We start from the raw sequence: 25,938 nt of genomic DNA on the forward strand, positions 1-25,938 counted from the left end.
GCTAGGGTCCGGGCAGCCTCCCCGGAGGGGCAGGGAGAACTTTATCTGAGTTGGGGGATGGGGCATCTGCTCTGTTGGCTTGTCCTTTGCCTTTAGGGACAGCCCTGCCCTGCCAAGGAGCAGGTGGCATCCTCCCCACCCCTGCCCTAAGGGCTGGGAGAACAGCACCCTCTTTCTGTGGCTTGTGGCACTGAGCATCATGGGGGCAGATGGAATAGAAGAGGGGACTCCCAGGGACAAGGAGGAGCCAGGACTTTGGTCCCTGGCCCCACAATCAGTGTGCCCCCTCCCCCTCCCCAGGCATAACAGGAAAGCTCAGATCGGCCCATGCCGTTGGGCCAACAGTGGGCTTGGAAGCAAGGCCACATGTCCAGGTCGTTCCCCCTGGCTCCAGCTGCAGGCCAGGCCGGCTGACTGCTGCCAGAACCTAGCGCTGCTCCCACTTTTCCCAGAGGCAACTAGGGGGAGCCTCTCCCTGCCTGCCAGGACTTTGCTCAGGCTGGAAGTCCTCGCATGCAGGTTCAACCCAGCAGAGCCAGTGTAGGCTGCTGGGAGTCGGATGCCCAGAGAGAAGTTACCCCCATAGCAGTCCTCGCCTCCTGGCCTGCTGGAGGGGGATTTGCCCAACTCAGACTCGCCCTCCCCACTCCTGGGCACCGCCTTCCCTCTGTCCACCCCAGAGTGTACAGAGACACCCCCACTCCTTGCCCATGCCTTTAAAATCCTTTAATCACAATTCCACAAAGGACTCTCCTTGTATAAACGTATAAAAACAAATTCACACCATGCCCCAAAGCAGGGGATGGGAGCAGGGTCCGCAGGGAGAGCAAACCCTTCTATGTATGAAGCGCACCCTCCTCCTCCCACCTGACCAGTGGGAGGTGAACTCTTGGCACAGACCGTATGGGAGGGAAGACTGAAGGCTGGGGGGCGGGAAGAAGGGGGTGCAAGGCAGTTTCCCCAGGTCTCAGGCACTTCGACAGCGGAGTAGAGATTTGAACCCAGCTCTTGCAATCCATTGCTAGGGTCACTGCGTGTCCCATTTGCAATGCTTGCCCTGTGTTGTCTTTAATTACCCCTTTTTATATTCCAAAGTGTCCCAGTTTGGCCAAGACCTTATGTGGTCGATCTTTCTGTTGACCACGCTGACTTGTGGGCTTGGGAGTTGGAGTGACAGGGGGTGAGCCCTCCCACTCACCCCAATCTGCAGTGGGTGGTGCAACCTCTGGCCTGGCCTGTGATTGCCCAAGATGCCAGTTGGCTCACAGTGACCGCAGTGCCCACGTGCTTCCCGTGTTGGGGTCTCTGGTCACTGAACTCTGGGAACCAGAATGCAGGCAGCAGGAGCCCCAGATTTGTTTAACCTGCTGATAGCTCCTCAGAGAGGTGGTTGGTAGGAGGCAGCTGGGGCAGGCTCCAATGGCCAGTGGGCAGGTAGGCCCAGCCCCAGGGTACCCGGGTGTGGAGAGTGAGTCTTACAGACGAGCAGCCTGGGGAGAGATGGGGGACCAGGTTGACCAGTGGGGAGGACCTGCTCCACATCTTGTCCTGTGTCTCAGCCTGGGAGAGGTGATAGTGGAGGGTCTGCCAGTTCCCATCTTATCCCATCTGTGCTTCCAGCTCCCAGGGCTCATATCTGGGGAAGAAAGGTTGCTGCAAAGCTGGAAGTCCTGGCTTCTTCTTAGGATGCTGGTCATTTGGCACCTGTAGCTGGTGAATTTGAGGTCTTTGGGGTGGGATTCCAGCACCCCAGTATCCTAGGGATGAGGGCTAAGTGATCCAGCATCTTCTCCTTTCCCCCATGTAGCATCCAGAGGGGTTGAGGGTCTGGGCATCAGGAGTCTGAGCTCAGAGCACTAGGGAGAAAAGTATGACCAAGGCCAAAGAGGCCACTCAGAGGGCCAGCACTTACTCAAGTGCTCCCTGCCCCAGGCCCAGCCACAGCTGCCCAGCAGCCCCCAGCTGGTCTAGACCGTTTCAAAGCTTGGGGAGTCAGGGACTGGTTCTGCAAAAGAAAGGAGAAGCAGAATAAATGGGGAGCTCCTCTGTCACTTCCCCAACCCACACCTTGAGGCTCTGGGTCTCCCCGGGGAGGGTGGGGAGTGAGGGACGCACCATAGGCAGCTGGCCTGGGAGGATGGACCCAGGCCATGGGGAGCTGAGATCAGGTGCTGGGGGTGGGGTGGGAGGAGGGAAGCACTCACCCAGGGATGGGAAGAAGACGTCCCCAGGGCCTGGAGGAGACAGGGGTGTGCCAGGCTCGGAGAGCAGGTGCCGTCCAGACTCAGAGGGTAGCCGCTGTGCCATGTAGGACAATGGGGGCCTGGGCTTGGCCTCCGGCACCCCCTGAGAGGGTGTAGAGGTCTCAAAGCCAGGGTTTTCAATTCCTTGAGTATTGCTGCCAAGAATCAGAATTGAAGGTCATCTGTGCTCCTAGGGCATGGCCTCTGCCCTCCCTGCCACCCCCACCCTCCCCACCCCCTCTCCTGCCTCAGCAGCCACTCCTGGCGGGAAGGGAGGCTCTAGGCCCAGGGAGAAAAGGCCAGCTGTGCTCTCCCTGCTGCCCTGAAAGGAAGACGTCAGGGCAACCATAAAAATTGACCCCAGCTCTGCCCCATGGCAACCATGTGAACTGACCATCAGCCCTGAGCCCAGTTCAGGAAGCCCCGGGTCACCAGCCTCAGGAGTCTGGGGACAAGTTTCCCCATGATCAGCAGAGTTAACAGCATAAGGGTTGGACATCCCAAAGCTCTTCTTGAGCTGACGGGAGGGGCTCTTCTCTTCCCTGTTGGGAGTGAGTGGGACAACCTCTGAAGACCCCTCCAACTCCAAGTTTCCAGTTTTTCTCTGACCTGTCCTGAAAATCATCCCTTGCCAACACCCAGGGGGACCCGGTGTTGCAGGAGCTCCGTGCCCAGAGCACGGGAACTCATGCATCCCCTGTCCTGGGCCATTTTCTTCTCGGTGTGCCCTGCTGGGAGAACCCCGACCCAGGTGTGGCTTTGGCCCCCTTTGTAAGCTGTTTCAGTGTCCACCCCAGCCAGCTGCTTCCTCCTTATCCCCATCTGGCCGGGGCTGACCCTTGAGGCCTGAAGGTGGGTGCATGACCCATCTGAGCAGCGTCCGAGCGCAGCCTGCTGGGGTTGGGGGGACAGGGAGAACACCAGCCCAGCCAGATGTCTGGGCCTCGGTGGCAGAAGGCAGGTGCTCTTCTCCCCAGCTGTGGTGGGTGGGTAAACAGGGCCCTTCTGCACAGAAATAGCTCCTCCCTGGCAGCTGGGACAGGGCACTGGGTGGGAAGCCAGATCAGCAGTGTCTGTGTTCTGAGGCCCCTCGTCTCGGCACTACTAGTTATGAGGTCTGTCCTGGCCAAAAGTTAACCCCCCCTTCCTCATTAACTCCAGTCACAGCCAGAGGTCCAGGAGAAGTAAGAAGAGGGTGTCAGGGTGGGGACAGTTGTGGGTAGTTTCCATGCGGCAGTCCCCATGGTCTTACCTGTCCATCCGCACCAGCTCCTGGGCTCCTAAAGACAGACAGACAGAATCAATCACCGAAGGGAATGCTGCCCCAGATAGCATTCCTGTCCCTGTGGACAGATGGCCCTTGGGGAATCAGAGTGAGCCCAGGCAGGGCCATGCTCAGCCCTGAGTTCTACTTCCGCTCACGCAGGAGGCCCAAGCGGTGTCTGCGTGTTTATCCAACAGGCCAGGGCCACGGTGAGTGGCCGATTTTGACCGTTGATAAATGAAACTCAGCCTGCATCTTGCAAGCGTGTAGGACATTTGTTGCCAGGAAAACAGTGGCAGCCAAAGCTTTCTCCTATGGCTTGACTTAGGTAGAATTCGACCTCTGGGATTTAAGTATAAACCAAAGGCCTGGCTTCTGAATTTGCTAATTGCTGTTTCCTGTTTGGACATTTGCCACGTTCTGGTCTCTAGCCATGATTTACTGTGTGGGAGTGTTGCAAGGTCAGTTCCTAATTAAGGGGTTTCTGGTTTTCTTTGTCCCATCCTCCACCTTGCCTAATAGAGTGGCTTTAGAAGGACCGGAGGTGACATCTCTCAAGGAGAACCTTAGGGGTTCTGGGCACCCCATCACTTCTCAGCCGTTCCACCCACCTTCTGCTCCTCAGCCAAGATGCTGCACCCTTGCCCAACTCTTGGGTTCCCCGCCCCCGAAACTGGCCACTAACTAGGATACGATGGCCCCAACTTCCGTCTTTCTTGCAACTCCCCGTGTACTCCCACAGATCCTTCTCATTCTGAGGGGCTTTACTGCGTGCTGATTGCCACGGGGAAACGGATGGTGGAGGAGGGGCGCAACGAAAGGACAAACGGGGAAGTTGCACAAAGGCACCCACAGCCTCTGCGGTCTGAGAGTCCTGGTCCCTGCCCTCAGGCCTCACGCAGGCGCCAACCTCTCTACCACCTTTTGGGGTGAGGACTATTGGTCCCATTTTAGAGCTGTGGAGACTGAGCCTCAGTCTGAAACTGGAGAGGCCCCACCCCCACCCACCCCACCCCTGTCCGCTAGTCTCCCCAGCACACTGCCTTCCTGGGGGCTCATAGCCCTTCCTCTTCTTTTCTTTTTGGCCTCAGAAATCTTTGTATTAGGAGATGAAGTATTGACCACTTTCGGTTACTGCAAACGTTACCTCTGGGGGTGCAGTGCTCTTATGTGGCTGCCCACCATAGGAACCGGGTTTGTTTAGGGTTTCAGAGGGTCCCGGCCCTCCCAGCTGGCCTCTGTTCCCACTAGCTCCCTTTAGGGCTGGTTCATCAGCCTCTCGGACCCCTGTCCTTCCTGGGACCAAAAAGGACCCTTCCTCTAGGAGACCCCAGGCCAGCACTTCGACGCAAGGTGTCTCAGTGTGTGGAGGAGGCAGGAGCTGAGGGACACATCGCCCGGGACCGGCCCACTCTGGTCATCCTTCCTCGGCCACTGGCAGCCTTCTTCAAGGAGAAGCATCAATGCCCTTGTGCCTCCATCTGTCCCCAACCCCTGACAGGCCACTGGGTACCCATGGGAAGGGCTGCGAGGCACAAAGGCTGGAGCACCCCCCAGCCCCGCTACGTGCACACACACCAGCCTCCGCCCTGGCGTTTGTTTCTTTCCTGGTCCCTGGTCCCTGTTCAGATCACAGGACACAGGCAACACGTGGTCTGGTGTAAGGGGGACAGCGAGCACCTGTTTATCTGGAAGACGACAAGCCTGCTGAGCGCCGTGTCCCTGCCCATTTTCCCCACCTCTGTAGAAATGTTGCAGGGATAAGGGATAAGCAGGAGCTGAGGGTGACTCTGGAGCAGTCTCCCCCGTCCTTGAGCCCGGCCCCCTTACCTGGGCTATTCCTGCAGGTGGGCTGTGGTGGGGTTTATAAGAGGAATATGAACATCCTGAGAGTAAGGGTGAGGTAGCCACGGCCCCTGAGTGCCCAGGGGCTCCCATCCAGGCCCCGGGAGAGGGATGGATGTCAGGTTGTTACAGGGCAGCCAAAGAATGGGTTGAAAGGGAAACCAGGTGTGACAGGTGACAGAGCCGTCCTCCCTCATAACCTGCGGCCAGGCTGAGGGAAAGAGGTCGGGGTGGGGCTGCAAGGCCAAGGGCAAGGACTCCTGTCCTAGAGCACGGGCAGGGGCAAGGGCAGGGCAAGGGGCACTGTCGCCTGCCGAGGAGGGTGGACAGTGTTTGTGGCTGGGACTCGGAGCCTGGCTCCACCACATGCTGTGCAGGTCCTTAGGCAAATGACTTAACCTTTCTGTGCCTCAGTTTGCTCATCTGTAAAATGAGGACAACAGTGTACCAAACTCTTGGAGTGGTGATTAGGAATAAGTGAGAGAATGTGTGTAACAAGCCTGGCATAGTCCCATCTGTCCGGGGCTGTTGGCCACAATGATGGTGCTGAGAGTTTTTACTTTATGGTGGCATTGCGTTCCCTTGGAAGAGCGTGAGTCGAAAGCTCTGAGTTTGAGTCCCGGCTCTGCCACTTATTAAGTTATGTAACATTTGATTAGTTGTTTTAACCCTGCTGATCTTAGGCTTCTTGTCCGTAAAAGAAAAGAACCTCCCAGCTCTGCTACTCCAAAGGTCACTTTTGTCCCAATGATTGCTATGCTAATTACAAAACAAGCCCATTAAAGCAGGTCCCCAAAGGATCTCAGAGAGACAGCATTTTTGCAAATCATTTTGAACCACTCCAGATGACTTTTCATTGACTCAACAGATATCTGTCGAGTGCCAAGCCATAGCTGCCTGGGAGCCACAGGGGCTGGTGGGAGTTCAGGCCCGGGTCCCCTTCTCCCTCCCCTCCTGAGCCTGGCTCCTTGCAGGGGCTGTAGCAGCTCACGTCTCTAGGACCTAGGACAGAGAGGAACTAAGGCTGCCTTTTGCCTTGGCTAATACTCGGGGGCTGAGCTGGGGGCCAGAGCAGGTCCCTCGGGCCCCCCGCCCGCCCCAGGTGGGGCAGGAGTACTCACGGCGGTTGGAGGCTGCTTGCCTCTGCTTGTAGACCAGGAGCAGGATGAGGGGCAGGCAGAGGATGCCCACGATGCAGGCGCCCGTAGCCAGGGCCGCGGCCGTGATGCCTGAAAGGGCAGAGAGGCAGCCGAGGTGAACCCGTTCCCACTCCAGAGGGGAAACTGAGCCCACAGAGGGAAGGCCATGCAGCAGCAGGGACCCACTTTTCCCAGGGCCCCCAGCCAGGCCCTCAGCAGCCTGCACGAGCGCCAGCTCCTCTGGCCGAGATGCATGGAAGGTCTGGGCATCCCCGTTTCAAAGAGAGCCCCATGCCTCCTCTCGAGGTGGAGGAGAGCACCCAGAAACGAGGCCCGGTGCCTCCAGCACTAGTGGCTCTAGGGAAAAGAAAGAACTGAGATTTCATCCCACCCCACAGAGGGCAGCTCAACCCCCGGGACCACAGGCTGTTCCCTGAGAGGGGAGCAGGTCCTTCACAGACCCAGTACTGTAGAGTTAGTTCAAGGTCAAAAGGAGCCCCGAACCACCCTGGGAGACCCCTCAGCTCCCGAGCAGTGTCTGGAAACCCCACCTCTTGCTCTCATGCCCATAGGTCAAGGGAGAAAAATCAAAATGTGGGACCCATGTGTGACATTTTTTCATTTTAAACTTTTTGAATGACAAAAATATGTTCCAGTTAGAAAACTTTTTTCAAAAGTCTCCTCCGCTACCCTCTACCCAGTCTCCCTCCCAAGAGGTAATCGCCTTTATGGGTGTCTTCTGTTTCTCTCTAGATGCGCTCCAGGCATATTCAGCTTATATAGGGTCATATAACAAGTACATTTTCCACTCGGCATAGCTTGGCCATCTCTCCAGAACAGCAGAGAGAGCCCCCTTGTTCCGTTCAGCCCTCACAGGGCCTCATCACACTGCTAACTCAAAATTTACTTGAACAGTCCCCTGTCGGTGGACATCTAGGTTACTTTCATTTCCAAACGTAACTAACGATTTAGCGATGAGCACTTTGTGCGTGCATCCTGGCTCACTTGAGCAAATACCTCTGTACCTAAATTCCTAGCAGCAAAAGTACTCAGCCAAAGATTATGTGCATTTTCTCTTAGGCTATTACTAAATCGCCCTCCGAAAAGGTTGTACTGCTTCACTTCTCCCACCCCCATCCCCTCCAGCATGGGGAAGCTTGATTTATTTCAGTCCATCTGCTGACTCCAGGAGTTTAGCTGGGAACAGACAAGACCTCGCAACCACAACCAGCGTGCACACATTTCCTTCCCAATTTCAGCCCCTCCCTCTGCCAAAAGATGGGCTGGGAGCCTTTGTCATGGCATCCACTTCTCGGAGAGCTTTGGGAGTCGGAAGGGATGTGGTCCAAACCATAGTTGCCTTTGCACTATTCATGGGGGGAATAAAGGCTGTTTTTCTTTTACTGTGTTGCTAAACAACGTGGTGGTGTAAACAAGCTTTCAGGGGGGTGTGTTCATACCGCAAAACAGAACAAACTGTTTTTCGGGCACTGTAGAAGTACCCGCTGGTGCAAGCAGAGTTGCTGTGCTGATTACAAAGCAAGTTGGTCCCCACATGAAAGCAGGTTCCCCACAGATCTCAGCAAGGCTGCATTTTGACGTGGAATATTGAAAGTAAAAACATTCTATAATTCACACACTTCGTATTTCTAAATCCCATCTAAGGACCTTTCTGTGGGCAATATCTGAGAAGCCAGGTGCAAAGCGATGTCTTCTTATCATCAAAGCAAGTGTCCTCTGGCTGTTACTAAGCAACATTCTTTGATGTTCATCAGGTGCTCACGGATTCTGGCTCCCTGTCTGCTTTGGGGGGCTTGGCCTGACTCTCATCCTCTCTGCAGCCACTTTAGGGGAGCAGGGCTTGGTTTCACTTAGAGCCTGGGTTTTCCTTACAACCTGAGCTGAGACTTGAGGCTGGGGCAGGAGCGCAGGTTTGGGGACACCTCTTATGAGCCCAAATGTCCTCTGAAGCCATGGGCTCCTCTGCAAGTCCAGCTCCCAGCAGTTCCTGCCCCTCCCCCAAGTGTGGCCAGTGCCTTGGCTCCCACCACCGGGGAGGGGGAGAGCTTGATGGCCATCAGAGCCAAGCTCATCCTGGGAAGGTGATCAGGCACCAGCAGAGGCAGTGTCCAGGCCAGCACTGAGGAGCAGGCCAGCCTGTACACATCGGGGTGAGACAGGAGGGCCCATCTCTCTGCAAAGTGGGCCCTTGTCCCGGCCTGCAGGTTCCCCGTGAGTATTTGTGGAGGAGGGAGTCTGGCTGCGGAGGGCTGGCTGCCTGGTTCCCCAGGGAGGAGCTAGATGAAAGCAGACCGCACATCCTGCTGGGTTTGGGGGCAGAGGGTGTGCACGGAGGGATGGGCTGCCTGGCCCCCTCCCCGAGCTCAGTGCAAAACCACAGCCCCTCAGCAGCTCCCCTCCTGTCCCTCCCCCTCCCTAAGGCACACTTGTACTCTTATTATTTCATAGACCAGCGATTCTCCCACTTCCCAAGGGTGGCCTTCGGAGACTTGGATTTAGGCTAAAAGTAGAGAAGGAAAAACGCAAAGAACTTCCTGACTAGAAGCTCCATTCACGGAATAGGTCCCAAAGGGGTGCCGGTGTCAGAGCGACAGGGCTTGGGGGCTTGTCCAAGGGAATGGAAGTGGAGAGGACCCCCAGCAGCCGGCCCTGGGGCCCACTAAGCACAGTAACGTGGGTCACCAGGCAAGTGTTTCCTAGCCATTAAAGAACAAGTGCCCGCCGTCTGCTGCCATCTACTTGCCGTCCTCCTTGGCACAGGGGGATGAGCTAATTTGGAAAGCAGGGCCTGGCTCCTGCATCTTGATGTAATTACACACAGCATTCTGCCAGGCATGGTTCTGAGCACTTAACATTTAGTACCCCATTTCTGCTTCATAACAGTCCTCGAAAGTAGGCACTATTATAATTGCCATCTCCATTTTACAGATGAGAAAACTAAGGCACAGGGAGGTTAAGCAACTTAGCTGATTTCAGGGTCTGTGCTCTTAACCACTTTGTCCACCCTGCCTTTCACTAAAATGGACTCTGGTTGCAAACGTGTCCTACAAAGTACTTAATTTGTTTTTTAAAATTAAAAGAGTTCAGAGTTTCTGACTCTGCTTGAGAACTCTGTGGCTCCAGTACCCCTGGGCAGCGCCCACTCTGACTGGCAGCAGCTAGAGTTGCCTTCACAGACTGGTTGCAGTGTGCTCGCCGCAGTCTCCACCCTTCCCTACTGCATCCTTGCTAATGCCCAGGCACGGGGGCATCTGAGTTTAGAGAACATTGATTGCATTCCTGTTAGAAGGAAAGGGACACACTCGTTCCCATTTCTCAGTGGGAAAACGGTACCCAGAGGGTGGAAGTGCTGTCCAAACAGACCCCCACCCAGCCTGGGTTTCTTCTCACCTGGGACCACACTCATCTCATGCTGAGGCTCTAACACAGCTGTAGTGCCCAGACTCGGGCTCCCAGAACCAAGAGCTTGGAAGGGGACTCCAGAGGTCATCAAAGCCATCCCCCTGCCCTCAACAGCTGGGACAGAAGAAACAAGTCCCTTTGGCCCTCCAGCAGCTGATTCGTGGTGGGTGGAGTGAGGGTTCGCATCCCCGTGAATTGGAGAGGAATAAAAATGTCAAAAGCCAGCAGAGGAAACCTGACCCTCTCTTGCCTCACTCTGGGGCTCTTATCCCGATTCTCGGGATTTCCCCGGTGACTTCTTTTTCCTTAATTCCAGCAGCTGCTTCTCTAGAATTCTAAATCAAGAACAGATTAACCAAATCTCTGCTCCCTTTCCATTTTGTGCCTGATTTCTCTAGCATCATCCCCTCTATCACTTCTCATCTCTGTCCCCAAAACTTCAGTCATCCAACTGATTTTCAGAACGTTGGTGTTAATAGCCAGGAAGACAGCCCGGCACTCCAGCAGGGTTTGCAAATGGAATCAGGCACCCTGGAATCTCCTCTTAGCCTCACCTCACCTGCCTGAGCCTCAGTTTCCCCATCTGTGAAATAGGGGCGGTGGCCGAGGGGGGCTGTCTCTAAGGGCCCTGCAGCCGCAGCTTATGGAGGAAGGAGTGGCACTGAGGGGATTGTTCAGAGTGGAAGGAGCCAGGGGAAGTGACCCCAGTGTGTCCCACAGGTGTGAGTCAACCTGTCCCTGCGTGCTTGCGCCAGATCTCAGCGCCTGCTGTGCGGGAAGGAAGGGGCCCGCTCGGAGGCCGCCCTGCCCTTACCAGGGAGCTGCCCGTGGAGGAAATGAGGACAGTGGCCGCTGGGTGCCGGGGTGACCCACGAGCTCTGGGGTGTGTAGGGAGAGGGGCTGAACAAAAGCGTGTCTTAGTTCCATGTGAATCTGGCTCAGACAAAAACGTGTGTTCTAATTTTGCTCCTGGCTGGTCTGTTTGTTGGTTAGGAAAAAAAAAAAAAGGAGTAGGTTGTGTAACAAGTCACCAGGGGCTTTGAGTTGGGGCTTGCCTGGGGGCTGCAGTGTAGCTGTTCCCCATTCCTTGCTTAGGTCTCTGTGCAGATCCTCCTGCAGGGCAGGGACACAGTTTGGATTTTCAAATCCCCAGAGCCTGCGCAGAGCTTGATCCACAGTGGACGCCCAATACTGGGTGGGTAGAAAGTATGAAGGCCAAGCTTCTCTCTGCTCAGGAGAGATGTCTGCCTCTCGCCAGCTGTCTCCACACTGCCGGGCATCCTCGCCTGATCTCTGAGTCCCCGAGGACCCCTTAAAGCAGTGCCTCCCCACATAAGGGGTCTCTCCGGGCAAACACCACTGTGCGTCCGGTCTCCTCCCCTGGGCTGGGAGGAAGGTGAAGTGAGCAGGGCTAAGCAGGCCTGAAGCCAAATCTCAGCTGTGCTTCTCCTGGCTGGCTGTGTGAATGTGGTCAAGTTGCGGCATCTCGCTGGGCCTCAGTTTCCACATATGCAACGTGACGATAATGATGCCAACTTCAGAGGGTTCTCGTAAGAATTCACTGAGATAATAACACTTCAAAGGACTCAGCACAGTGCCTGGCACATAGCAGGAGCTCCAGGAAAGTTCATTCTATTCCCCTTTCTGAGCCTCCATAGACCCTAAGCCAAGAGGTGCCCCCCACAACTCTCCAACCTTCCCATTTTGCAGAGGGCTGGTTGGCAGGGAGGGAGCTCACTGAAAACAGACTCAGCCCCTGTGACACTTCCCCTGACCAAAGATTTCTACCTGGAGCGCACTCCCACAGTCTGAGGGCTTGGAAGGGGTGGGGGTTTCTGGGGCTGTGGCACATAGATCAAGTGAAGGAGGAAACGAAAGGGGTTGTCAGCAGCAGAGGGCTAATGTGGGGGGAACACAGTGGGCTTGGGATGATGAGGTCAGAGTTCACAAAGGGGTCTGAGTCCAGGATGAGGACAGAAAAGAACAGACAATCAAGAAGAAGCAAGAAGGCATTCCCTTACTTTCACTCTCCTGGGGGGAGGCTGGGTATGCGATGCATTTGGAAGGCGCTTCTTTGCCTGTGGGAGCAAAGAGAAGGGTCACTAAGGAGGTGACAGGCCCAGGAGGCCAGGGATGCTTGTCCAGGCCAGCAAGCCCCTCTCATGACAGGCACTCATGTCAGCACCACTTGGCCCAGCTGGAACCTGCAACACGCACGCACACACACACACACCCCAAACCGTACAGACACACACACACAAACAGGCACACTCTCACTGCACACCCAGGCATGCCCTGCCTGTTCTCATACCATCCCCAGGCTGCATGGATACCTGCCAGTACCCACACCTCTAGGCAGTCCACCAGCCTTTGTGCTCTCCCTAAAGAGATGCACTCACAAGAATACTCCCCAGCAAGCACGGGGGCGACCCGCACCCAGGTCACACATCCATCGCACTGTTGTACACAATCGCCATGCTGTGGTGTGGTCATCAGCACTAACACTCCCAGCCCAAGTGCATACATTCTCTCACTTTAAAGTCCTATTGTCACAACAGAGCCACGTCTGCCCGCCCTCTCCGTCACACCCCATTAACCACAGAAACTTCTGCACAGCTCCACACACTGCGGCCACAGACAGCATCACACATCCTCCAGCACCTCACATGCTGCCCTGGTGTCACACTGTTGCATACACGGCATCACACACCCCCAGTCGCAAGGTCATACGAGCACACTCTCCTGGGGTCACGACGTTACAGCCACACAGTTGTCCCATGCTTACCCTCTCTCACGGGTCTGCGTGCCATCCCCGCAGTCACGTCACACACTCCCAGATACCCTGTGCACACACCCAGCCCACCGGCCCTCACCTTGCTGCACCTGCAGCTCCACGGCGCCGTGGACCCTCTGCTCCGAGTGGTGGTGCCTGATCTCCACCACCAGGCAGCAGTAGAGGCCGCCGTCGAGCAGCGTCAGGTTGCGCACAGTGATGGAGAAGTTGCCGTGGTGGTCGGAGGTGGACTCGAGCCCGTGGCGGTGGGCCAGGTCCTGGCTGGTGTTGGCGGCCTGGTGGCCTCCGTGGTGCAGGTGCAGGTCCTGGAAGGTGAGGTTGCGGATGGGCCGGCGCTCCGAGCAGGTCTGCACCTCGCCCCACGAGCTGCGGTACCACGTCTTGTAGAAGGTCACGTCGTGCCCTTTGGCCACCGGGCCCAAGAGCCTGCAGGTGAGGGTGACGTCCTGCCCCTCGGGACACACATATAGGGAGTAGGGCGTGGCGACCTTGAAGGCTGCCACCAGACCTGTTCAGAGAGATGAGAGCTCTGTCATCACCCGGACCAGCGCCACTCTCAGTGTCCCCCAGAGCCAGAGAGGACCTTGTCCAGGGCTCCAGCCATGTGGGTTCCAGGCCTCCCTCCAGCCACTCCCCAGCTGCAGGCGCTGAGCAAGTCAGCTGACCGCCCAGAGCCTCAGCTTCTCCCTCTCCATGAGAACCCTGCCCAGACTCCACCCCAGGCTGTAGGGGAGGTCCCAGCTGGGTGGGACGGGGAAGCTCAACAGCGGGTAGAGACTCAAGGCAGGTGGCAGGCCTGGCTGGACCCAGCCCAGGGACTGCCACGCGAGGGCTCTGGGTGCACCCACCACCGCCACCCCAAGCACGCTGCTCTGCCTGGGACTGGCCCCCAGCATTGCCTGCCCCCCTGCCTAGCACATCTGGTGGAAGCAGGACGGGATGCAGAAGGGACATTTGGGAACATCACTCTTTGTTTTCCACCACTCTTCTGGGGGCCCTCAGCACTTTTTGCTCCTTCCTGGCCCTGACGCTGGATGTGCCTTCCCAGCTCCTCATCAGGGAGTACTAACTGGACATTAGTGCAACGTGAGTGCAAGGCCTGGGCCAGGTGCTCCAGCTCAGCTGGATGCTGAATGTGTGGCCTCCCCGTGGGAGCTCACGGTCTAGCTGGGAGGCTAAGCCTGCATTCTGAGGAAATAAAGCCACCAGCTAGAGGGCAAGCGGGTGCAGTGCCCCGGGGGTGCTAAGAGGAGAGGAACTTCTGAGGAGGGAGGGTCTTTGGGCTTTGACTGGCAGATAAGATTATAGCAAGTGGAGAAGGCGCCCTGGACAAGAGGGGAGGAAGCAGAAAACCCAAGGGATAAGGGACCAGACGGACAGGGGCTCGAGGGACAGGGAACACATGAACACTCATTTCATCTATGCACCTGCCCCGACCCAATTTTCTTAGAAATATTTTCTGGTTTTTTTTTTTCAACAAGCAAATGAAGCCATCCCCTGCTACTCTTTCCTACCCCGGTTCCCCAGCATTTAGCCATAAAAACACTGGCCTTTGAAAACAATACCAGAGAGGAGTCCTGGTTCCTCTCTCTAGCTGTGTGGGCCTCAGTTTCCTCATCTGTGCAACAAAAAATATTCACTACATGATGGGGTTGCTGAGAGGGCCGAACAAGAGAAAAGATTAGAGCACGAGCCGTGAGCTCTAATGCCCTCTGCAGATATATGGGGGGGTGGGGGGTGGGGCTACAATTAGCATACATCATTGTTTTCTTTACTGTGGCTGGAGGAGGCAGCAGGAAAGGAGGGTTTGGAAATATGTACAGAATCCAAATGGATGTGTGTCCTCTGCATTGCCCCAGTCGGGGGCTTTGTCTGACCCAGGAAATGCGACTTCCTCCTCCAGACAGTGTTTTCCTGCTCTTAGAGCCCAGGATGCCAGGATGCCCCCCCACACACACTCTCCTGCAGAGCTGAAAGCCTTGCCGGGTCAGCGGGAAGCGCCTGGGGGTACTTGGTCCAGCCTGCACTGGAGTCTGACAACTGTGAGTCCCCTAGACTCTGGGCCTCAGACTATTCACTGTTAAACAGAAATGAAATTATCTACCTGGCGGAATTGAGGCAAAGATTAGTAATAATTTACATGAAGTACTCTGCAAGCACCTTGCTTGTAGTTGGTGCTTGATGCACGGGAGCTAGAGAGGTCCTTAATTCCTTGCAGCAACAAAAGAAACAGTTCCTAGGAATGAAAAGCAATGGAATGGAGAAGCCAGCTTAAAACTCTTTCCCAGTAAGGTGCAAATGACTGATAATAGCTTGTGATCCAATTCTGGGGTGCCTGCAGGTTTGAAGGAGGGTGTCAGGAAGCAACAAAGCTTTGGCCCCAAAGGCTATATCTGCAGGGGTGGAGTTTCAGGCCTAGGAAGGTAGGAAAGACAAACACACACTTGAGCCTCCTTCTCACATCACCCCCATGGAAGGGAGCCATGTCTAAGAGCCCCAGAATTTTGGAAAACCATTGCTTAGTTGGACAGAGATTTTAGAACGTCTTTGGAAAAGATGCTGGTCTTTTTCAGCCAGAAACAGAGAGTCCCAAAAAGGTAAACTGGTTGGCCTGAAGTTCCAGGGGTACGAACACAGCCCTAGAGCATGAGCAGGATCTAATTAGAACTCTCAGAAGAAGAAGAAATAGTATTATTGTGTTATGTGCTATCACAAGAGCTTTATAGGCATATCTAATAGCCTAATAAAACAGATGCTATTTTTATTCCCATTTCACTGATGAGGAAACAGGCACAAAGAGGTTAAGTAAATCATCAAAGATCATACAAGTAAGTGTGAGAGTTAGGATTCAAACTTGGGCACTTAAACACTATACTGAAGAAAAAGTTCAGAAACTAGCAGTCCACTTGCCACATCCAGCCTGCAGACATATTTTATTTTCCCCTCAAGGAATTCTAATTTTTTTGAGATTGCCAGCATTTAAACACCAGGAATTGGATATGAACTTAACGTCTAGTTTCTCTTGGAAAATCAGAAGATAACATTAAGCTAATTTCCTTACAAGGCAACTGTCAGCTGGAGCTGGGTAGCAGCCCTCCACCCCTTAGATAGGCTCCAGCATTCTGATTTGCCACAGTCCCCACTACTCCCTCGTGTCCCCAGGCTGCTTCACTCCCTTACCATGTTTGCTTGGCTCCATGGGTATTTGCCCATGTGATCTGTGAGTGTGGTGCCTTGGACTGGCCAGTGTGGGATTCTACTGCCCAAGCTGACTGTCCTGCAGATGTGACCCTCAGGCTCAGAAAAGAGACGGTCTACCCAAGGTCCCCAGCAGGGGCCTGGCAGAGGAGAGACTGAGCCAGGTCCCCTCTCACTGCCAACCCATTGCTCTCACCCCTGCACCAGGCTCAGTGGAAGAGGAACCCCAGTAGCCGGGCTGCACCCCTAGCTCCTCTCATGCCAGCCTGGGCTTCTGCCTTGCAGGCCTTTGTGGGGTGGGTGTGGCCGCAGAACTATGGCTATGCTAGGAAATGGAGGTGGGGAGTAGCTAGGGAAAAGGGCTCCTCAGGCACTCCCAGGAACTGAAGAGACGGCCTGGCAGTTATCTTGGCTCCATGCCCCTCTTTTCCTAGGAAAAGGCCATGTGGCAGCTCCCACCTGTACCTCTCCCAGCTGATACCCCATTTTTCCTTTGTCCAACACCATCATGCCCCAGAGCTGCCCCAGAATCCAGCTCCAGCAGCATTTCCCATGAGCACACACCCCGGGGGCCGTCGGGAGGCCAAGCACAGCAGGGGTCAGGATTGTGGATCTGGGATGGGTGGAGGGAGACAAGCAAAGGTGGAGGCAGAAACAGCAAGTGGAGTGGGGTTGGGGGGCTACTAAATGGGCAGAGGAGTGTGGATGGGGGGGCGAGATGTGGGAGCTAGCTTGGTGGGTACGGTGGGTGTTGATGTGAACAGGGGGCAGAACATCAGGCAGAGAGCCCACAGAACTGCCTGGACAGCCCAGGGGGGTGCCTTTCCTTGCAAACCCACAAGGAGACAGAGAAACTGGGGGCCAGGGACAGCAGGAGGGGGGGCATTGCTCACTCCCACCACCACCACCCCTCAAGGCCCCGGAAGGACCTCTTCCTCTTTTATAAAAAGGAGAAGCAGCCCTGGGATGCAGGTCGGGGTGAGGGGGTGGGGGCTGGGAATGTGTTGAGTTTCAAGCAGAAGGTCCAGCTGGGAGTGGGTCAAGGGTCTACAGCCTTTTGTCCTGGGGCAGTGAGGGCGGAAAATATCTTATTTGTTGTGTTTGAGACTCCAGCCGGGACAAGGCCCAGAACAGCCTGTCCTTGGGAGGACACTCAAGGGCACGGTGGTGGGGAAAATGGAGCACGCACAAGTGGGGGCCTGCACACGCCCCACGGGCATCCAGGCCTGTGCACGTGCACACGTTAGGAAGGGATATATATATATAGCCCAGCTGGAATTATAATCATTTGGCAGGAGGATGTTGTTTATTGTCAGGAGCAGATCCTTTTGAACACCTGGGTCATTGTGGGAGGCCCAGGAAAGTGGGTGAGGAGGAAGGCCCCTGGCTCCAGGGTGGCCGAGAGCTTGTGGGACAGGAAAGTGACCCTGGGCCTGAGTGCGTGCCCAGGAGGAACCGTCCAGTCATGTGCTGCTCCTGGGACCCAGCACCCCTCTCCCACCAGGCCCCCACCTGCCACTGGGTGGGGAGGCAGGGGGTACCTGGAAGAAGAATGCTGGGAACCAGAAAAATGTTGGGTCTCTGGAATAAAACTCTGGCCTGGGCTGTAAGATCTGAGGGCCTCAGTCCCATCTTAGCCAGGCCCTTGCTCTGCTGCCATGGGCAGTTCCCCTCCCTTCTCTGGGCCCTCCGACTTCTTCTCCTTGACTTGAAAGATAAGCCAAGTTCCTAGGCCCCTGGGAATCCCATGGGCAGGTGGCAACAGTTGCCTCAGGTCAAAGGAAGAGGGCAAAAAGTGGGTCCCAAGGGTGGAATTATCAACCTCCTTTCAAAGGTGAGGAAACGGGCTCAGAGAAGTCAAGTGACTTGCCCAGAGCCACACAGCCAGCATGCAGCATGGACACCTGGGACACTCCAGCCTTGCACACAGGGAGAGACCCCACCCCTCCAGCAGGTGGGGCTCACACCTCATCCTCCAGCTATTTAGGGAGTGTGGAGTGACCTCTGGTTGACCTCAGACTCACTCTGAAAACATCCTTGCATTCCTCAAAGTGAGCCGGGCCCAAAGTAGAGGGACCAACCGACCGTGAGGAGCAGAGTTCAATAAGGGACAGCCACTCAGAATTTAGTCCTGCTTCTGCCACTTTCCGGCCATGGGACTGTCAGCTACAGGTGGAGCTCAACCTCAAGCAAAAGCTTTTGCATCAGAGGGGAGAGGAGTTCTTGTTTGGCATCGCCAGTTTTCAGGCGCTTCTGCTCTCCCTGCCTGAGTCTCGCGAGCCCCCGTGGCCGTGCACGGGCTGGGTGTGTTGGGGTGCATGGGTGTGGACACGCCTGCGTGTTTTCCCTGCCCGGCTGTGTTGTGAGCTTAGCCTGCGGTCGCCGAGGCCCCACCCCTCCCGCGGAGGTGGGGCCCCAGCTTGATTAGTCAGGCCTGGGAGGCCCCACCCAAACGGCTGAACTTTGTCCTGTGCTGGGGGTGCCACGTAAACAAAGCGCCTGCCCTTGCCAGTCCCGTGCTAGATACGAAAGGCCTGGTGGCTGCCCTGACAGGGGGCCCCAAACGGACATGGGTCCTGGTCTCCAGCTCCCTGCCATCCCCCGGGATGCTGCACGGTGGGCGGGTATAGGGCAAGGTGAGGCTCATCTTTCTCAAGACGCAGTACACAGAGGGAAACAGAAGCAGGGACCAATCAGGACTGAATCTGCCTGGCTAAGCTCCAGGAAGTGCCCTCGGGTCAAAGGGCCGAGGTCTGAAGCCAGCAGGCCCACCCACCCATGGGGCTGTGCGACAAAGGGCATCTCAGATGTGCTTATTGATACCTGCTCCCCGCAGGAAGTGGCCATTCACATCGGACCAAGGAGGCCGGGAAGGGGAAGCCAGGCTCTATTGGAGGAAGCGGCGCTTCCAGAACCTTGGGAAAGCATCCATGCATTCTGGGCTGGGAGGCTCTCGGTCAGCACGCCTCCCCAGGGAGGGCCTGGGCAGCTGGCCAGAGGCTCTGGCCGGCGAACGCTTCTCTGGATGACTCCTTCCCAGAGGCCCCAGGCTCTCCCTGAGGAGGTCTGTGTGCAGCCCGGACTCCAAGCTCCAGCCAGCTACCCTCCAGGTCCTGTGCTTTGAAGACTTCCTGAAATTCAGGTTCAAGTCTTTTTGTCTCCACCCTCAGTGCAGGAGGCTCAGAGATAGTAGTAGCTGCTGGCCCGTGCTCTGTGCCTTGGATCCTTCTAAGCACTTTTACATGGATTTGCTTACTCAGTCCTCTCCTCACATGAGGTAGGTGTTATTGTCATGTCCATCTTTATAGCTGAGGAAATTGAAGCACAGAGAGGTTAAGTGACTTGCCCAGAGTCTCCAGCTACTAAGTGGTGGTGTCAGGATTTGAACCCAGGTCCGATCTGAGAGCTCTGGTGCTCTGCACTACCCTCTAGAGTCTCCGGGTAGCCAGAGGCTGGCTGGAGGCCCCGCCTCCTTCCTGCAGATGGACAGATGGCCTGCTCCATGCAGACCCAGCTAGCCTGGGCCCTTGCCAGGGAGGCTGCCGGCTGCATCTCCGTCTCCTTCTGTCCCGGGATAGTTGGTTGATCCCAGCAGGGGGAGGACCTGGCTGAGCTGCTGTGTGTGGTTGGATGTGAGCTCTGGCTAAGGAGGGAAATAGGGGTTGGGAGAATTCAAGGCTGGGAGAAGCCCAGAGAAACCCCATGGCCCAGCCCTATAGACAGCAGCTATAGCACAGATAGGTTTGCTTTTAGTTTTACAGCAATAAATATCATCAAAACACAGAGAGAAGGTTATTCCCTTTTCAATTCTCTTTTAGTCCTGATTATATCAAAGCGAAAGTTCTGGTTTGAGGCTAATGTCCTCAAAATACCTCTGTCACTTGCTAATCTCCTTTTCTTGTTGGTGTTTTTGTTTTTGTTTTTGCTGAAGGACATCAGGTTTCAGGCTCAGTGCTTTCCCCAAGCTATGGTTTCCAACTAGAATTCAATACCCTTATTTGGTTTTCCTGTTATGTCCTTTTATGATTTTGTTCTATTTATGGCATGTGATACTGACTTTCCATTATGGCAATGATACAAAGTTTCCTTTTAGAATCTATTTACTTAAGTGAAAGAATGAGTAGGCTTAAGGGAAAAAAGTAAGTGAATATGATGGCAGGCAATACTGCAGAAATCACAAAGATGCTAAGCAAATGACTGACACTTGGGAAACACCATCATGGAATTATCCTTCAGAAGAAAGTGGTCAGCCGCACTGAAACCATCTCACCCAGCCAGCCCACTGCACAGATGAGGGGGAGGTATGTGTTCCGGGTCCCACAATGAGTGCAAAGCAGAGAAATGACTTGACTCCAGGTCCCCATGGGAAATAAGACCCTACAGGGGAGGTTAAAAGAACTGCCCTTGCTTGGTCAATAACAAAGCAACCTCATTACTGCATTAGACCTGTGCAAGATGGCGGCCACCGTCTTTCTCTTTGGAAAGGGTCACCCAGAGTAAATAGGCTGTATATAGAGATCAGATGTGGGAAAGATCCCACTGAGATAAGCAAACCCTCGACTGGGCTTCCCTTGAAGTTGGGAAGTCCCTGTCCCTGGGGAACTTTGAGAGAATTACAGGCACCTCCATGGACATTGCAGGCTGGAACTGCTTATAGGGGGGTGGTTGGACTGAGCCTGGGCAACCTTCATACCTCCAGGATTCCAGAGAGTCCAGCCCCAGTGAAACCAGCCAGTGCCTTCCCAGGCCCTGGGTCCTGTGCAGGGTCTGTGGGCAGCAGGGAGCCCAGATGGAGAGCCAAAAGCAGCCAAGTATAATGGAATGGCATGGAGCCCTCACGAGGAGCCAGGCACTACATTAAGTGTGCACTCTGAGGGAAGAGCAGTCATCACTTTAGTCATTTTAGAGAGGAAAACGCTCGCTCAGAGATGCTGAGCAACTTGCCCAAAGTCACAGAGCAGTAAAAGGTCAGCTTGGGATTTGAACCCAGGTCTCATTGAATCCAAATGCTAAGCTGTTGAGCAACGGACTGTACAGGAAGCCCCCAGCAGGCAGGCCACACAGCTCCAGGTCCCTTGCTAGGACAGTCTTGCCATCCAGAAAGCCTTGGGCGTGCCAGCACTGCTGCAAGAGGGTCCAGGGTCCATTGAAAACCTCACTGCTGATCCCTGGATCACCCTCCCCCAGTGAGGGCAGCTGTCCCTGCATGAGTAGTTGGCCTAAACCCTGTGGCCTCGAGCTCCGTACATGGGGCTCGGTCTCTGCACTTGTTGTAGGGGTCTCTGCCAGCAGGCCAGGTGGGCACTGAAGACCCCTCCTTCCTTTCTTATTTCCCTCAGTGCTCACTCAGGCCCTGCCCCACCCCAGTGCCTAATTCCCCACCCCCCACTCTTTATGCACCCCTGCTAGCTCCCCAGCAGTGCACCTTCTACCTGGACCACCCTCCGCCAGAGGACATCAGGCCCCAGCAAGGAGCCTCTGTCCTGCTTAGGGGGAAACAGGAGTGACCACAAGCTGCTCCTGGGGGCAGCAAGCCCAGCTCACCGGGGGGATCCCCAGTACAGCTGTCCGCTGGGTGTCCTTGGCATTGGGTAGATGCCCCCCATGTCCATGGGCTGGCCCCAAGGCTGTGTCTCTTAACCCCAGTGCAGTGAGTTTTGGATTTCCTAATAACCAACCAGCGCTGCATCAGAGGCTTGCGCCACTGCGTTACTCAACAAGGTCCTGCATCCTGGTTTACCAGGAAGGGGAAGATGCTGCAGGGGAAGGTGGGTCTCCCCTCCCTAGCCCCAGTGCACCCCTGCGAGCTTGAATGGCCTCATTCTCTGAAGGCCAGGCAAGGACAGTAACTTCGGTGGGCCCTGGGAATGCCTGGAGGGGTGAAAGAAACTTCGCCGTCCTTGGGGTCTGCTGAGGCCCTGGGTCCCCAGTTGCCTCCCTCCACCCGTCTCACTCAGGGTCCAGCCCAGCAAAGAGGTGTGGTCAATCTCTCCTGGACCCCTGAGCACCAGACTCATCACCACCGTTCTCAGTGCTGGCTGGAGACCCGGCTACACCAGCCTCCTCCATCTCACCTCCCCAGACAGAAATGCTGTGACCTGCGGCAGTCGTGCCTGGGAGTCCCAGCCCTTCAGCAGACCTCTGAGCTGGTCTTTCCAACTGCTGGAGGGCGCTCAGAATCATGCCAACTCACAGACCCTCCTGACCCTGCCTGGAGCAGGCCTCCAACCTGCCATCTCCCTTGTTGCACAGTACCACTAGGAAATAGGATGAATGCCCAGTAGCTCACCCACATCACAGCTGAGAATACTGAGTCCGGAGCTGCTCAGAGCTAAGAGAACTTTCCTGACCCCTTGCACTGGAAAGCTGCTTTGAGCCCCAGTTATCTCCCTGAGCTGGGCCCAGGAAGAGAGGGCTCTTTGGAGAACAAAGCTGATTGAGAGGCCAAGACCTCTGGGGTGAAGGTGACTGGCTAAGAAGACAAGGTGGGCTGGGGTTGGAGGTCCTCTGAGCTGCTCTGTGAGCTGAGTGTCTACGCCCTAGTTCTCTAGAACTCAAGTTTCTGAAATTGTGGCTGAGCAGAAGCAGCCCAGCCAGGTGAGGGCCGGGAAGGGGTAAGAAAACAGGAAGGGCCTCGTGGGGTCACTTGGGGGAGGGTGGGGCAGAGCAGGCTTGCAGTGGCCTGCAGCGGGGAGGGTGCTGGCCCTCCTGCCTGCTGCCGTCCCCTGCTCCTCCTGGAAGCTTGACCCTGCCACCAGTCCATGGCCTTGGGACTGGGACAGCCACCCGTATCTCAGGGAGACACTCTTTCCCTCCCCTCGGCTGTCATCTTCTGGAGCACCCAAGCTGGGGCTCGGGCAGCTCTGGGCTGTGGGGTGAGGGCTCCCTCTTCCTTATCAGAACCCCAGGCTGGTTTCTAAGTGCTGAGATACCACACTGCCTGAAGACATCCCTGGCTGTTTCTCAGGGGTCTTCCCCGTTCTCCCAGCCGCCGCCTCTCTCCCTTACCCTGTCCCCCTCCTTCTCTTCTCCCAACCCGCCCATCGGATCCCTCTGCCAAGCCCACCTCCCTCTCACTCCCTGCATGACTCATACTTTCCTGGGCCCTCCCGACAAACTTTGGTCCCATGGACTGCCTGCTGGTTCCCGCTTCCCTTGACCAGGCTGTGGATACTGGGGCCTCTCCCCACTGTCCACCCCTGGAGACCCTGTGTCCTGGTCAAGATAACACTTGGCGCCGCGACAGTCTGGTCTTTGGGAGAGGAGAGTAGTGCCTCTTCAGGTGGGGTTTCTGTATCTGAGCTGAGGAAACTGAGGCCAGAGAGATGCCATAAGTTATCCAGGGGTCCAGAGGGGCTGGTGGCCAAGCTGGGAGAGTGTCCCCCGCCTCACTAGGATGCCAGCTACCAGCTCACTCTTGCCTTCCAACCCTCCGAATAGGGGCCAGTGGGCAGTACTGCCCACGTCTGGGAATGGGCCAGTGCCCACCCTGACCAGTCCACACACCCCGTGCCCTCTGAGATTATGGAATCCTGAGGCAGGAGGGGCAGGGAGACATCACAGGTGTCAAAAGCCTGTCACAACCTCAAGAACACACTGGCACTGCCCCCACCCTGTGCAGCTCCTGCTCTGCAGAAGCTACTTGTGCCTGGGGCTTTCTGGGCAGGGAAAGCTGGACAGGCAGTTCTCGGGGGACAGACTTGCCAGCTGCTTGGGCAGCTGTCAGAGCCTGCAGATGTGCCAGATGCCCCACCAGAGCCCTTGACAAACAGCGGCTGCCCCCTGCCAAGCGGCCGGCCCCAGCAGCCTCCATGCCGCGGGGTGGGGGGCACAGCAGGCGCCGGGGCTCCTAGGGTGCCCCCATCCGACCTGCAGCCCCCGTCGGCGGTCGGGTACCAGAGCTTTTTCCCCGAGTGCCCAGGCCTTACCTCGAGAGGCAGCCAGGAAGAGAGCGAGGACCACGGGCCCCCAGCGCCGGCCGTCGGCCTCCGGGACCGGGGGGACGCCCATGTCGCCGTCGGGCGGAGCGGCGTCTGGCGCGTCTGAGCTTGGAGCGGGGCCGCGGGCGCGCAGGGCGCACTCCTGGGGCGCGGGGAGCGGGCGGGACGCGGCCGGCCCTGGGAAACCTGCTGGCGAGTGAGCGCCCCGCCAGTGAGTGCCGCGCGTCGCCCCGAGCGCCGCCCGCTCCGGGCCCCGCAGCGCCACCGGGGGGCCGCGGGGGCAACTGCCGCTCCCGAGGGCCCCGTGGGAGGGGCTTCGCGGCGCCCTGGCACCGTGGGCCCGCGGTAGCGGTGGGGAAACCGAGGCTCAGATAGGATAGCCGGCTGGGTGTCCCAGCGAGTCAGCTCCTCTTGATTGACAGTTTAAAGTGCTTTCTGTTTTCCCCTTTTACTTTTCGGAGAGAATGATGATTGTGACACAGCCTAAGAGGAATGTGGACATCTAACTTAGGATAGGTAAGGAGAGTTTGTGCCTGCCCTTACCCACCAGCCTTTGAGCTCTCTATGGGCAGGGACTTGAACCCTAGATCCCCCAGCCCAGGACCTGGAATGTCACTGGCGCTCCCAGTTGTGGAAGGAATGGATGAATAAATAAGTGGAATCTGACATTTATTTGTAAAGAGCCAGGCAAAGTTGTGTGCATGCCCAGAGGCACAAATACACATGCACAACCACACAGATACAGAAGAGTTGCAGGCGTACACCCCTACACAGGACACACACGTGTGTCTGACATCCATCAGCATGTCCTGTAGCGTATCACCCAAGACCCTCACCCCACAGGGCTGCAGCTCCTCTCCCACTCTGCACCAACTCTCGCTCCCTGCTGTCCTCGATATCCTCAGGGCGCTCAGGCACTTTGGCGGCAAGTGCCTCAGCTCTGCATCCCCTCCCAGCACTGCCAGCGCCACTGGGGATGTCTCTCCTCTCCTGTCCTCTTGTCCACATTTCTCTCATCCTTCTGGGCTCAACTCAAGTCCCATCCCCCCCCCCGCCCCCACTTAACAAAGTGCCCCCCGGTCCTTACTATCCACAGCCCCTCCCGAGCTAGGCTATGAGCTTTGGAGACCAGGGTCTTTCCCTGATGCTTCTGAGCCCCTGGCACAAAGCCGGGCATGGGGAGGGGATTTGGTGCCCCCTTGTCTGAATGGACAGACCAATGACTGCCTGAATGGAGTAGGGGTGACCGTGGCTTACTTGGGGAGAGGGGAGAGCGCAGCCATTTTACCCAGTTTGCCCTAGGTTGGCCACCACTTCCCGGGACTTTGCTGGCCTGTTTGGGGTCTTGAGCTCACAGGTGACCCCCAGGCTGAAGGACAGAGTCCAGCTGGGTCAGGGATCAGGATAGTGAGACTAAATGGGAGCCAGGAATTCTGGAGGCCCCATGGGTGGCCTGATTGAGGTCACAGGCTCTCTAGGGGCTCCTAGGGGGTCTCCTCCCTGCCCTGGTTCCAGGGGCAGGGGAGGCTACAAAAGGGGAAGAGTAGGACCTCATGATCTCACCAGGTGACCTTGTGCAGGGCCAGCCACCTGGGAGCCAGGAAACCCCACCAGGATGGGAGCCAGAGGCTGCCAGGACATAACCTCAGGTCCTTGGGTATGACCCTAACGTTGTGACTCCATCTTGGGAGATAGCACGGAGCTCTTCCTGGGCAGAGCGTGAGCTGTCTTCTACCCAGAGAAGGTACAAAGCCAGAACTGAAGTCCCGTGGGCATTGGGTCCTCTTCCCACCCCAGCCAACCTCTGGCAGAGGTGAGGCTGGGCCACTGAGGAGTGGAACCCTGGAGCACCTCACCCCTCTCCCACAGCCCCTTTCTGGCCCAGTCCACTCTTGAAACCCAACACCCCCATCCCAGGGCCTAGTGGGTGGGTGGGGAGAACCTAGGAATAGGGGTATATAAGGGGGGCCCAGGGAGAACTGCTTTGTCAACCCCTTCCCCAGGGGACTAGAGCAACTGAGCTGGGCCCAGCCCCTCCTCTTGCTTCCTTCCTTGGGGTTGCATCAGGGTGAGCCACCGAGGTCAGGAGGGA

The 25,938-nt window shown here is 56.4% G+C and overlaps 2 protein-coding genes across 4 annotated transcripts in view; one reads left to right on the forward strand and one right to left on the reverse strand.

Moving 5' to 3' along the window:
- Nucleotides 1–25,938, forward strand: part of CDH23 (cadherin related 23) — a 401,997-nt gene that overhangs the window by 340,810 nt on the left and 35,249 nt on the right. The window lies entirely within an intron of this gene.
- VSIR (V-set immunoregulatory receptor) lies at nt 712–24,235 on the reverse strand. The gene is made up of 7 exons (XM_037804415.1): nt 23,835–24,235; nt 12,788–13,216; nt 11,936–11,992; nt 6,474–6,581; nt 3,496–3,523; nt 2,205–2,398; nt 712–2,005 (listed from the first exon to the last, which is right to left on the reverse strand). Exons 1-7 carry the CDS (start codon nt 23,914–23,916, stop codon nt 1,968–1,970), a joined length of 936 nt encoding a protein of 311 aa, XP_037660343.1. The 5' UTR covers nt 23,917–24,235; the 3' UTR covers nt 712–1,967.

The sequence above is a fragment of the Choloepus didactylus genome, chromosome 15 (assembly GCF_015220235.1).
Source record: "Choloepus didactylus isolate mChoDid1 chromosome 15, mChoDid1.pri, whole genome shotgun sequence".
Lineage (NCBI taxonomy): Eukaryota > Metazoa > Chordata > Mammalia > Pilosa > Megalonychidae > Choloepus > Choloepus didactylus.

Bases quoted from the DNA above. Each gene is read 5' to 3' on its own strand.
- VSIR (XM_037804415.1), bottom strand. From the start codon at position 23,916: ATGGGCGTCCCCCCGGTCCCGGAGGCCGACGGCCGGCGCTGGGGGCCC. The intron at 11,993-12,787 runs GTGAGGGCCGGT...TTGCTCCCACAG, and splicing joins GGAGCTGCAGGTGCAGCAAG to GCAAAGAAGCGCCTTCCAAA. The intron at 6,582-11,935 runs GTAAGGGAATGC...CTGCCCTTTCAG, and splicing joins CTCCCCCCAGGAGAGTGAAA to GCATCACGGCCGCGGCCCTG.